Genomic DNA, 14036 nt, shown 5'->3' with positions numbered 1-14036 from the left:
CAAGAACTATGGTCTTGTGCCACTGGTCTGCAATTCAGACCTCTCGGTGTGTTTCCAGCATCTACCCACCTCTGGTCAGCAGTGGCCACGTGCTGCCCTGTGAAGACTCCAGTAGCCTGGGAAGTGCTGGTGAGGGAGGCAGGCCCCATGGGAATCGGAGGTCTTTACCCACTTGTGCATGTGCCCAGAAGCACCTGTGACTTGTGGGTTTGGGACTTCTCCAAACCACATCCCTGGGCAAGGGCTCTTTGGGGGAAATACCACTCAGAGAGGCCCTGACCTTTTCCTCTGAAGATTCGCTAAGAGTCTTAGGGCTTCTTGAGCTGGTGGTTCCTCTCCTGTCCAGCTCGCTCTTTTCATCACAGGCAGCATATGGTCCATTTTTGTCCCCAAACCTGCTGTTTTAATCTAAGTGCAAGCTGGTTCTGCATTTTTACCAGAGGGTAATACTCAAGTTTTTTATTTACATACCTGTAATCGAAATGCAATACTATAAACTTTCACTGGTGAGACTCCTGAACTGTCTGTTTTCTTCTCTTAGTAAAATCCAGCACCTTCCTCCTCTTCATTCTTTCCACCACTGTGGCTTTAAACTGTCTTCAGATTCTTCCTCATCTCCACCACCTTGTCTTATGTCTTCACTCTCCTGGACACCCATAGAAACTGAAATACTGAATTTCTTAAACATTTTAGCTTCAACTTCTGGGCGTTCCACCACTTTGCTGTTTAAATCCAACCACAGCTGTGCTGAATGCAGCCTGCTTCCAGGCAGAGCTCCTTCCATTCTGGGTGGGAAGATAAGATGCAGGGGTTCCTCCCTCTTCCTTGTCCTGGATAACTAACCTGCTTGGAATTGTCTAAAACTTGGGAGAAGAAGATGGTCTGGTGGGGCTGTGGCAGGAAGGTCCTGAGTTCAAGGCGGCAAGAAGGTGAATGAGTGCAGCGACCCTTGTTTTTAAGGAGTGGGAGGGATGGGGACTTTCGTGTTTTGTTTTTTTCCTCCAAGTGACACATGCATATGGTAAAAATTCAAACAGTACGAAAGGCTGGACCATGAAAAGCAAGGCTCCCTCCTCCCCACCCCCCCCACCCCCCAATGCTCACTTTCCCTGGAAAGAGTATCCGTCCTGAGCACACAACTACACATCTACTGTTCTGTTTCTGCCTGTTTCTCACTTAGTAAATCTTGGGACTTGTTTCTGAAGAGCTCACATGGATCTACTTTATTCTTCTGAACAACCACATAGCATTTCATCGTCTTGGATGTACTGTCATTTAGTGGTCCCATTTATAGAGATTTTGGTTTTTAATGTTTATGAAAAGTGCTGTGATGAGTGTGTGTGGGTATACATGTGTACTTAATCGTTAACTCAGATCTGGGTTTATACAGGGTTAAGATCCAAAGAGAGAAATGGCTGTTAGATGGTGGATGCATTAAAAATTCTAGGATACATTCCAGAAAAGACTTCCCAATTTCAATTCCCACCAACAGTATATTCCTTGCCCCCCACCCCCACTTGCCTGTTTGTAGTCTCTTCCATCTGAACTGTTTACTAATCTGACAGGTGAAAAGTGATGGATTTTTGAGTTGGTTTGAATTAATTTACGTGAGATTGAACATCTTTGTTGGCTGGTTGTGTTTCTCTCTGGGACACAGCTGTAGTTCTGAGTCTTGGGGTAGGGACTTTGTAAATCAGATGAAAAACAAGGGGCAAGTCCTCAGGGAAATGTTCATCTTATATCACCCCTCAGCCCCTAAGTGTCCCATGGATTTAGCATTACAAACCCCACATCAATACTGTATTACTAGGTCAGGACAAGGGTTTGACATTGTTTACCAAAGGAAGGCATAGGTTAATAGGCTGAGAGGAACTTCTCTGCTTCCTCCTGTGAGTGGCACTGCTTTTTGGCTCCTCTTGTTGGGTCTAGTTCCCCTTGAAAGACATGACTGTCTTTTAGACCCGTGGTTCAAGCAGCACTGGGCAAGCATCCACAGCTCTACAGACCAATCCGTGTTAAGACTGATAGAGCTCAAACTTCTTTCCCTTTTACACAGAATACAAGATTTGGTCTGAGCGGGCCGTGCCTCCACTGGCTACTCGTCCCCGATGTAAGGCTGTCCTGCATCTGGGCCAGGCTGTAAGGGACCCGCTGGCAGTTGCCTAGATGCCTGAAACATCCTCAAAATTCCACTGGAGGATTCTGCCCTTGGCTGGAGATGGAACCTCTGAGGCTTCCTTTGGAATGGCCACATTGCTCTTGGTTCCTGAGAAGGTGGACAGCCAGCTTGGCCACGGGAGGCAGAGCTACAAAAGAACATGCATTCTCTGCTGCCGTGTTTGAGGCCTCCAACTGTCCTCAGCACTGCTGGGGGCACCCTCTCCATAGTGAGCAAGACACAGACTGGACAGAGGAAGGGCCTGGCGAGGGACAATCCCACTCAGGAATGAGCCCAAATGTTGCCAAGCCTGTTTTTCAGTCTGGCAGTTTTCATGGCAGTAACTTGGAATGTGCCAGGCCCAACTAGGACCCCTGGTGGATCCTGCATAAATTTCCTTTTTTCAGCTCACAAGGCTTCAGACAAATCACTGCCCATCCTGGGTCCCCTTTTCTTCCTCTAAAATAAAGGCGTTGGATGACGGTAGAGGTGTTCTGGCTTACTAAGTTGTAGTTCTCCACCAGAAATCTATCCAGAGGCCCATATAGACGGTTGGAATGGGGCCCCAAAGCCCTTGCTGCCCTGACCCCTTATCTTTGCTTACAAGATTCACTGGCCCCGCCTGCTGCCTGTAGGTCTTCCACGACCTACTCATTGGCCCTCGTGGGGTGTTACCCTATGGCCTTTTGGCCTCCGAGGTGAGGAGGGCGGGTCTTCCATCCAGCCGCCTTCGGTCCGCAAAGCAGGTTGCCCCTGCTACTTCTTGGGGCTCGGGCTTTCTCAGCAGCTTCCAGCCAGGGCCTGGAGATAGGGGAGCCCATGCCACTGAGGCCAACCTGGACCAGGGACAGGGGAAGGGTCTGACAGACACATCCCTCCTTTCTTGTCCCCTCTGGACTCTGCTGAGATGCTTCCACGGGACTCTCTGGGGCCACTTCCTGCCCGAGCAACTGCAGTTCTCGGGAAGCTGTGGGCAGCTCTAACCCACAACTTTGAATTTACGGTCCTTTCTTCCCCACTTCTTACTCTGTTTAAGCTCTGGGTTCTCACTCCCCTACCCAGTTCCCCACTATTTAAGCCAGTCTGGCACTAGCCGGGTTTGGGGGCGCTGCGATGCGAGGAGAACCCCTAATTGTCAGAAGGAAGAGTTTTGAGTTCCTTACGCTAAATCATCAGCTACCATAACACAGCACAAGCCCGGGGACTGGCTGCAAACTCTCACCTGGCCCAGACGACACGTCCAGGACCCGGCCCTCGGCCATCTCTCTCCGGAGGCTCTGGGGGTATCCAACGCTCAGTCCCATCCGGGCGCCTGCCTTCTCCCAGGTCGCCAACGGTTGCGGGAGGCGGAGAGCACCCCTCTCACCCTCCTCCAGACCCTCAAGGCAGGCGCGCAATGGCGCCTGCGCGGTGCAGCGGCCTGGCACGTGCTCTGCGCCCAGCGCATGCGCCCTGGGAACGTCACGAGCCTGCCTACGTGCCCGAGCCCGGGTGGGCGGGCGTCCGAGCCTCAGACGGCGTGAGTTGTGAGCAAACCCGGGTGTACAAGGCCCGCCCGGGGCCCAGCTTGGGGACGGAGGCCCCGAGGGTCCCACATCCTAGGGCCAGCGGAGGGAAGGCCTAGGGTATCCAGTGTCCGGCTCAGACCCCAAGTAGAGAAGTGGGGAATTTTTTCCGCTGGAGTCTGCGTATTAAGCCCGGGCACAGGTGAAACCTTTTACCCTGTAGTTTTCCAACTTTTTGTGGTCACTACAGAAAACTTTTTGGTATAGATGTCCTTGATGGTGTGGTGCTTTTACGTCTGCAAGATAGAGGACCTGGGAAGGAAGCTGCTTGTTTTTTTTGTTTTTTGTTTTTTTTTGCGGTACGCGGGCCTCTCACAGCTGTGGCCTCTCCTGTTGCGGAGCACAGGCTCCAGAAGCGCAGGCTCAGCGGCCATGGCTCACGGGCCCAGCCGCTCCACGGCATGTGGGATCCTCCCGGACCGGGGCACGAACCCGTATCCCCTGCATCGGCAGGCGGACTCTCAACCACTGCGCCACCAGGGAAGCCTGAAGCTGCATGTTTTACATTTTGAAATACCCTTTCCAGGTAATTTCCCCTTAAGGTCCAGCCCGCTGATTCTCGGGACCTGAGGCCTCTTGGGTTTCACGACCTCGGCTCACAACTTGCTTTTCTGCTGGTTTGTCTGTCCTTGGCCTGGTTTATGATGTTTCTTGAAAGGTTTTGGGGTTTCCTATCATGTTTAAGAAAGTCCTTCCCCCTCTACTCACCTGCAAACATTCTCTTGCATTTTGTTGCACTGTATTAAAGTTTTTTGTGTCAACCTCCACTCCCTGTGGGAAATATTTTAGTATCTGCGGTTAGGCAGGAGTCAGACATTGGTTTTGGTTTTTCCAGATGGAAATTCACTTATGCCACCCCCGTTTCTTAAACGAACCACCTAGGTCATTATTTATATTCATTCTATTTGGTTTTGGACCTGTTGGGCTTGAGATGACCCTTACATATGTCAAGGGAGACAGTCTGTTACCAGCTGGACAGGCGATTCCGACGCGAGGGGTGAGGTCCTAGCTGAAACTAGCTTTGGGGGCGTCATTAGCATCTAGATGGATCAATCTCCCTCGCTGTTTTTCTTATTAAAATAGTTTTCCAGGCTATTCTTAGAATTTCTTCTCTCATGAAATTTAAAATCATGTAATCCAATTCTCTCCCGTCCCTACCCGCCTCCACAACAAGTTCCATTGGGATTTAAATTATAATTGCATTAAATTTAGATGTAAGTTATGGGAGAGTTGACATTTTTATGATTTTAAATCTCCCTAGACGATACGAAATGGTTTTCCATTTGTTTGACTCCTTTTAGATCTTCCAATAAGATTTTATTTCTTCATATGGGTTGTGTAACTTTCTCATTTTATTCCTGTTTTATGTTATTTGTCACTATTGTGAATGGAATTTCCCCCCCCATCTCTATTCCTGATTATTAATATATAGAAAAGCAAATTGTTTAATATAATTTATTTTCTATCTTATAAACTCTGGTAGTTTTCAAAATAAACTTGTATTTTTAGATAAAATGTGCAAATTTGCCTGTATGCCAGTTTTAATTGCCGAACCTCTGAAACAGTGTTGAATAATTAATTATCCAGGTCTTTTTTCTGATGAGGATGGAAATCCACATGTTAGGGTTGAGCAGAATATTGTCTGTTGGTTTTGGTGACTGGTCTTTAAAGTGTGGAAAGAGTTTTTTCTGTTTTTGTTGATGCTGTTGTCTTGTTTTTTAAACTTGGGGCTTCTGGGATGAAGCCGTGGCTGCCAATCTTGTCTGAGTTGAGCACCAGGGGGCACCAGTTACACAGAATGAAATGTGGGTTGTGAGGCCCCCATCCCCATCTCCCATTGTCAAATGCCTTTTCAGCATCTATTGATAAAATCATATGGGGTTTTTCTCCTTTAATCTACTGTTTTAGCGATTATTCTTATTAGGCATTGAGCAGCTACAAAAGAATACTGTATAAAATATTTATAAGGGGGCTCCCCTGGTGGCGCAGTGGTTGAGAGTCCACCTGCCGATGCAGGGGACACGGGTTCGTGCCCCGGTCCGGGAAGATCCCACATGCCGCGGAGCTGGAGCGGCTGGGCCCGTGAGCCATGGCCGCTGAGCCTGCGCGTCCGGAGCCTGTGCTCCGCAACGGGAGAGGCCACAGCAGTGAGAGGCCTGCGTACCGCAAAAAAAAAAAAAAAAAAAAAAAAAAAAAAAATATATATATATATATATATATATGGTAAGAAAAATATGCAGTGTACATCCATCACCTGGTTTAAGAAAACACATTATTATGACTTTATAATCCCTGTGTGCCCCTCCTGGGTCCTTTCCCCTTTCTTCCTTGCTCAGCGGTAACCACAAACCTGAATTCTGTGTTTATCTTTTCTTTGCTCTTCTTATACTTTTACCATGTTGGTTTGTATTTCTAAATAATTGCTTTGTTTTGCCTGGTTTTTTTTTTTGTTTTTTTTTTTTTCCAGCACGCGGGCCTCTCACTGCTGTGGCCTGTCCTGTCGCGGAGCACAGGCTCCGTACACGCAGGCTCAGTGGCCATGGCTCACGGGCCCAGCCGCTCTGTGGCATGTGGGATCTTTCCGGATTGGGGCACGAACCCGTGTCCCCTGCATCGGCAGGCGGACTCTCAACCACTGCGCCACCAGGGAAGCCCTGTTTTGCCTGTTTTTGAACTTAAATGGACATAACTTTTTAAAAAAATACATTATTTATTTAGTTTTGGCTGCGTTGCGTCTTTGTTGTTGCACGCGGGCTTTCTCTAGTTGGGTGAGTGGGCTTCTCATGGCGATGGCTTGTCTTTGTTGTGGAGCACAGGCTCTAGGCACGCAGGCTTCAATAGCTGTGGCACGCAGGGGCTCAGTAGTTGTGGTTTGCGAGCTCTAGAGCACAGGTTTGGAAGTTGTGGCGCACGGGCTTAGTTGCTCTGTGGCATGTGGGATCTTCCCGGACCAGGGCTCCAACCCGTGTCCCCTGCATTGGCAGGCGGATTCGTTACCACTCTGCCACCAGGAAGTCCCGGACATAACATTTTATTTACTATTCTGCAATTTGTTTTCTTTTCAATATTATGTTCCAGAAATTTACTCATGTTGTTGAGTGTAGCTGTAATTTATTCATCTTCACTAGTGTATCATAGTGCTGAATATTATACAGTAATAAAAACAAATTACACCTACAATGGAACATACCACAGTTTTAAAAATCCATGTCTCTATGACTGGCATTTGGGTTGTTTCTAGCTTTTTGCTATTACAGTACATCTGTGGACATTCATGTTTATGTCTCCTGTTACATGCATAATCCTTGGAGACTTGCTGCATCATAGGCCATGCCCATTTCAACTTTACTAGATAATGCCAAATTCTTTTCAGAAGCAGTTGTATCAATTTACATGCCCATTGGCACTAAGTGCTTCATTCCTCTACTTCCTCACCTACACTTGATATTGATTTGTTTTTTGCCAGTCTGAAGGGTGTGTAGTGTTATCTCATTATGGTTTAATTTGCATTAACCTGATGTCTAATGTGGTTGAGCATCTTTTCATGTCTATTGACTGTTTGAATTTCTTCTTTGATAAAGTGTTTGTTCAATACTTTTTCCCATTTTTCTACTCTCTTGTCTTCTTTTTATTGATTTGTATTTTTGTATATTCTAGATACAAGATCCTTATAAGTTATCTGTGTTGCAAAAATCTTCCACTCTTTGGCATACTTTTTTTTAACTCTCTTTTTATAGTCTTTTGATGAGACGTTCTTTTTTTTTTTTTTAATTTTCTTGAATGAGGTCTTAGTTGCGGCAGGTGAGCTCCTTAGTTGTGGCAGGCGGGCTCCTTAGTTGTGGCACGTGGGTTCATTAGTTGCAGCTTGTAGGCTCCTTAGCTGAAGCATGTGGGCTCCTTAGTTGTGACACATGGGCTCCTTAGTTGAGGCTCACTGGCTCCTTAGTTGTGGCATGCAAACTCTTAGGTTCAGCATGCATGTGGGATCTAGTTCCCCGAGCAGGGATCGAACATGGGCCCCTGGAGCACGGAGTCTTATCCACTGCGCCACCAGGGAAGTCCCTCTTAATTTTAATATAGACTAATTTATCAGTCTTTTACTGTTTGCATTTTTTGTAACTTATTTAAGAAATCCTTCCCTATCCTGAGGTCATGAAGATACTGTTTTGTATTGTCTTCTAAAGTGTTTATAGTTTTGTCTTTCACATATAGACCTTTAATCCACCTGAAATTGCCTTTTGTGTATGGTATGAGGTAGAGCTCCAGTTCCTTCCTGATTGTCCTTACACCCCTTATTGAAAAGTCTTACCTTTCTCATTAATCTACAGCGCAACCTCTCTTGTATATCGAATGTTCATATATGTATGAATCTGTTTCTGAATTTTTATTCAGTTACATTTGTTGTTTCTCTATGCCAATACCACACTTATTTATTATAGTTTTACAATAAGTTTTGATATCTAGTAGAGCTGGTCTTGCCACTTTTTCTGCTTCAAGAGTGTCTTGACTATTCTTGGTCCTTTGCATTTCCATATAAATTTTAGAATCATTTTATCAAGCTCCATGAGAAAAGCTATAGGGGTTTCATTGGAATTGATTGTATGTCATCAGTTTGAGAAGAATTGATATCTTTATAAGCCTTCCAAACCATGAAGATGGTATAACTCTCCATTAATTTAGATCTTTCTTTAGTGTCTTTCAAGAACGTATTGTGATTTTCCCTTCAGAAGTCTTCTATGTCCTTTGTTACTATGTATGTACCTACGTATCCTAGGTGTCTGATGATTTTTGATGCTACTGTAAATAATAGTTTTAAAAATTTTATTTCCTCACAGTTTGTTGCTAGTAAATAAGAATGTAATTGATTTTTATATATTGATGATTCTATTTTATCTTTAGATTCTTTTGGATTTTCTATGATACGTCATCTGGGAGCAATGATAATTTTGCCAGTTCTCATACTTCATATATTTTTCTTGCCTTGTTGCATTGGCTAGGACTGCCAATACAGTGTTGAATGTAAAGGGTAAAAATGGGTATCTTTTGTTCTCTATCTCACAGAGAAAGCTTTTTTCCCCTTTGGTAGATATCATTCATCAGATTAAGGAAGTTTCTTTCTATTCCTATTTTTAAGCATTTTTTTCCTTTTAAATATCATTGATGCATGTTGAATTTTTTCTCAAGTGTTTTCTGCATCCTTTGAGATGACCATTCAGTGTTCTCCTTTAATTTGTTAACATGGTGAATTACATTGGTTAGTTTTTCATAGGCTAAACCTTGCACTTCTGGAGTGATTATAATTTTTCTATATTGCTAATTTGTTAATATTTTGTTTTGAATTGTACCAGCATGTGAGTGACACTAGTTTGTGATTTTCCTTTCTTGTACTGTCCTTGTTAGGTTTTGGTGACCAGGTTATACTAGCCTCAAGAAATGAGTTGGGGAGTATCCCTCTTGGGATAGTTTCTGTAAGGTTGGTTAGTCCTTGGTCAGTTGTGTCTGGAGTTTTGTGTGTATATGTGTGGGGAGATTTTTTAACTGACTGAATTTTTAAAAGGTTATAATACTATTCAGGTTTTTCTAATTTTTGAGTCAGTTTTAAGTTTTATTTTTCTAGAATTTTATCTCAGTTTTCAAAGATGTTGTTACAGAGTTATTCACAATACCCTTAAAATATCTGTAGCATCTCTATGTCCTCTTTTCATTCCAAATATTGTTTTTTGGGTTCATCCACTTCCTCCTTCCATTTTCCTTATCATTAAAGTTTGTCAGTTTTAGTTTTTCCAAGAATCAACCTCAGCTTTCTTGGTCCTTTCTATTATGTTTGTTTTCTCTTTCATTAATTTCTGATCTTCATTTCCTTATGTGTCCTTTGGGTTTATCCTAATGTTCATTTTCCTACTCAAATTGGATGTTTAGCTCATTATTTAGCCTTTATTCTTTTACAACATGAGCTTTTAGGCTATAAATTTCCCTCTAAGTACAGCTTTATCTATGTCCTATAAGTTTAGGTATATAATATTTTAATTTTTAATTGTATTTTCTGATTTTTGATTTCTTCTTTGATCCATGAGTTATTTTAAAAGCATACATTTTTTTTTTTTTTTTTTGCGTTACGCGGGCCTCTCACCGTTGTGGCCTCTCCTGCTGCAGAGCAGAGGCTCCTGACGTGCAGGCTCAGCAGCTATGGCTTACGGGCCCAGCCGCTCCGTGGCGTGTGGGATCCTCCCGGACCAGGGCACAAACCCACGCCCCCTGCATCGGTAGGCGGACTCTCAACCACTGCGCCACCAGGGAAGCCCTAAAAGCATATTTCTTAATGTTCAAACATGGTTGCTTTTTCTAATTATCTTTTCGTTATTGATTTTGAACTTTCATTGTGATCTGAGAATGTGGTCTGTATGCCAGTCCTTTGAAATTTGCTGAGGCTTGACAACTGGCCCAAGTATGTGGCTAATATTCATAAATGTTCTGTGTGCATTTCAAAAATATGTATTTTGCAGTTATGTGTAATCCCCTGTATGTGCCTGTTACCAGGTGTTAATTGTGTTGTTTGAACCCTTGCTGATATTTTTGGTCTGTCTGAGCTCTCATTACTGGGAGAGAGATGTTAAAATCTTCCATTATGATTGTGGATTTATCTATTTCTCCTTCTGATTGTGTCCATTTTACTTTATTTTGAGATATTACTAGGTGCCTGTGAGTTTTAGAACCTATGAATTTTACTTTTTATCATTATAAAGTGGCTTTTTAAATTTTCTACCCTTGATCATAGCCAAAAGGCCAAGAAGTGATTGCTTTTTTTATTTTCTGAAAGTTGACATCTAGTAATATTTTTTGTCTCAAAGTCTGTCTTGTCTGTGTACTTATGTTTTAGGGGTTTTCTTGTAACTAGCATATAGTGGGATTTTGTTTTTATTTGATATTTTTTGTTCTTACCCAAAGCATTTGTTTAAATTTTGTGTAATTATTGATATATTGGTTAACTTATTTCCATCTTATTTTTAAATTTTTATTCCAGTTTATCTGCATTCCTTTTTCCTCTCCTTTCCTGCTTTCTTTTAGATTGACTGAAAATTTCTCCCCCACATATGGTGTTTTTCCTCAGTTTTTGAAATTTAGTATTCCTATTCCTCTATATGTTTTACATAATATTGGGTTGGCCAAAAAGTTCGTTTGGGTTTTTCAGTAAGATGTGGGAAAATCCGAATGACCAGTCCAATACTTATCAAAGTCTAACTCCATAAGCCATTTAATTTTTTAAAATATTTATTTATTTGTTTGGCTGTGCCAGGTCTTAGTTGCGGCACGTGGGATCTTCGTTGCTGTGTGCACGATCTTCGTTGCGGCATGTGGGATCTTTTGGTTGTGGCAGGCGGCCTCTTAGTTGCAGCATGTGGTCTCTTAGTTGCAGCCTGTGGACTCTTAGTTGCAGCATGCATGTGGGATCTACTTCCCTGCCCAGGGATCAAACCCAGGCCCACTGCATTGGGAGCATGGAGTCTTAGCCACTGGACCACCAGGGAAGTCCCACTATTGTTTTAATAAGACATTTTGTTAATGTCGTATTTTCCTTTGGTTCCTGAAAGATATTTTCACTAGGAATACTAACATTTGCTCTTCTACTTTGGAGATATCACTTCACTGTCTTCTGACTTTCTTTGGTGGTCAGAAGACAGTGAATTCTCTAATCAATGCTCTTTCAAGGTATCCCCCACCCAAGTTTGGCTCCTTTTAAAATTTTGTTGTTTTAAAGGTCTTGCGATTTCACTATATTGTATTTAGCTGTGGATGTCTTTTTATTTACCCTGACAAGGATTTGTTGGAATTGACTCTGTATATTGGTGTTTCTTGTCAAAAGTTAATTTTTTAGTCATTAACTCTTAAAAGGTTGCTTCTGTTCCATTTTGATTGGACACATGTGGGATCTTCTCACTTTATCCTCCATGTCTCTTAATTTCATTTTTACACTTTTCACCTCTTTGTGTGTCTGTGTTGCTTTCTGGATAATTTCCACAGATCTCACTTCCATGTCACCAATACTCTCTTCATGTGTAATCTGCTATAAAATTATTCATTGTTTTTAGTGATTTTTTTTCAATTTCTGCAAGTTCTTTAGTATTTTTGAATGCTTTTTACTCATTTTCAAGCCACCTTTCTGTTTCTAGAAATATATTAAACATGCTTATTTTATATGTGTCTGTTAATTTTACTATATTGAGTAGTTCTGTTACGTCTGATTCTGCTGTTATTTCTGTCGGCCATTGCTTATGCCAATGTATGTTGTATTTCCTTGTGTGTTTGGAGATGTTATACTGTGAGCTGCTCGTTTTCCTTTCATCTTCACATCTGGGGTTCCATAAGGTCTGGAATGAAGGGGAGAACCTCTAGAGAGGATTTGTTTCTCTCATGTGACGGGGGACATTGCCAATTTGGGACCATGCTGTATTCTCTACTAGAGGTTTTATTGGATCATCCTGATAGCATGTATTTGGGCTGTGAAGCCAAGTGAGGGTCTGCTCCTGATTACAAATTCTTAGGGGATTTTTTTTTTTTTCTGCTCTGCTTATGACTAACCTTTAAGACAAGCAATTTTCCTTGTATTATTCTTGATTCACCATTATATTGAAGGTATATTGAAGGTATAGCCCTTTGGGGGCCCAGCTTGAGGGAGATTATCTCAAACTGGATGCCCTATATCAGGCAGGTAATTTGAGGCAGTGAAAACTTAGTTAGGCTCAGTGGGCTCAGTAAATGCCAGTGAGAAGCAGACTTCAGAGCTCTTATCTCCCCAGGTTTCCACATCCACTTAATTTTTGGCCTGAGGATTCCTTATATCCATTACAGCTCATGGATGCATTTAAGGTGTTTTAAAATTTTATCCAACATGTCTAGTTTTCCACAAAGAAGGATAATCCAGGCATTTAGTCTACCATCCAGAAGTCCCTCTTGAACTAGTTGGTACAATGAATGATTTACAACTAAAAGCTTCCCGATTTTGACCCATTCTTGCATTACTGTGTAAAACCAACTTGGGCATATGTTTACCAATTTGGGGTATCAGTTTTTTGTATGTGGCTGGATTCTATTTGCTGTTGTCATATTTGGATATATGAAAATTCTATTCTTATATTCCATTCCCTCCCCTGGCAGATCCTCCACTGCCTGCCTCCTGGGTCAGGGCTATCCTGGGGTTGCCTCACCCCACGCCCTTCTCTCCAGTGAGGGCTGTCCCTCCAGCACCTCGGCAGGGACTCACCAGTGCCTGCCTCCCCACAGATGGGAAAGTTAAGGCCCTGGAAGGAGTTGTACGGTACCAGCCTTGGATCCCACAGCATTGGGGTGTTGGGACAGGTGGCTAGAGCCTGGCTCTGATGCCCCTGTGGTGCCCTGCCCCACTCCATCCTGTCACCTGGAAGTGCTGGCAGTGGGAGGAGGACCCACTGGGCCAGACCAGCCACCCTTGTTTGGGTCCCGGGAGCTAGTGATCCAAGTTGCTTGAGGTCAGGTCATGGTCACTGAGCAACCCTAGACCTCACCAGGGCCAGTGTTCCCTGTGGAGAGTGGTGAGGGCCTTGGCCTGGCCTCAGGCCAAACTGTGACCCTCCAGTAGGTGCCACCTCAGCCCTCTGCAGCTTTCCTGGCCCAGGCCCTGTCCCACCAGGTCTTCCATCCCCGCCCCTCCCCATCCAGACCAACCTCCCACTGCCTGCTTCTGGCGCTGAGCAGAATAGCGCCCCACACCCCTCCCCCATGCCACCTGCGGGCTGTCGCCTGCTCTCCCATGTCAGCCCTGCTCCACCCAGTCACAGACTCAGGGATGGGGCCGTGGAAAACTCCAAGATTTTTTATTACTGGTCAGAAGGTGCTCACTCACAGTTCTGAGAAAAGGAACATTGAACAGCTCTGCCGCAGGCCTCATGGGGCTGCCTGCCTGCCTGCCCACCCGCCCTCCAGTGGGCACCCTAAGGCATTTCACACGTTGGTGTTTTCACTTTTTTTTTTTTTTTATAAAAACAAAACCAGTCCTGGAGTAGAAAGTAAAACCCTGTGATGAACTTTCAGGACCAAATTGAAGTGTGAAAGGTTGAGTAGGAGTTCTGAGGGGCTGGGACAGTGGCCACAGTGGCCCAGGCCCCCCCCACACAGTTGGCAGAAGCCACTGGAAGGGAATCTGAGGAGAGGGCAGGGCACAGCTGACAGGAGGGCCAAACTCAGACAGGAGCACCCTGTCGTCATCGTTTTTTCACTTCTACATATCATAAAAATTTAAGCAAAATAGCTATTTTATATATATTTATATATCATATATA

The 14036-nt window shown here is 43.9% G+C and overlaps 1 protein-coding gene across 4 annotated transcripts in view; it reads left to right on the top strand.

Moving 5' to 3' along the window:
• MORC2 (MORC family CW-type zinc finger 2) overlaps positions 1-14036 on the top strand; it is a 65967-nt gene that overhangs the window by 41017 nt on the left and 10914 nt on the right. For 2 of the 4 annotated variants that reach the window (XM_089894729.1, XM_089894728.1), the window contains exon 26: positions 2057-5930. The exons of the other annotated variants lie outside the window; for them this stretch is intronic. In XM_089894729.1, coding sequence (XP_089750855.1) covers positions 2057-2143 — 87 coding nt within the window. In that variant the 3' untranslated portion in view covers positions 2144-5930. Of the gene's footprint in view, positions 1-2056; positions 5931-14036 lie in introns of those variants that run through there. 4 annotated transcript variants of the gene reach the window in all.

This window comes from Delphinapterus leucas, chromosome 14 (assembly GCF_059928025.1).
Source record: "Delphinapterus leucas isolate spDelLeu-1000000601 "Yukka" chromosome 14, BTC_Dleu_Yukka2, whole genome shotgun sequence".
NCBI classification, from domain to species: Eukaryota; Metazoa; Chordata; class Mammalia; order Artiodactyla; family Monodontidae; genus Delphinapterus; species Delphinapterus leucas.
Note: the sequence above shows the minus strand (reverse complement) of the source record. Positions and strands in the feature narration are given on the sequence as shown.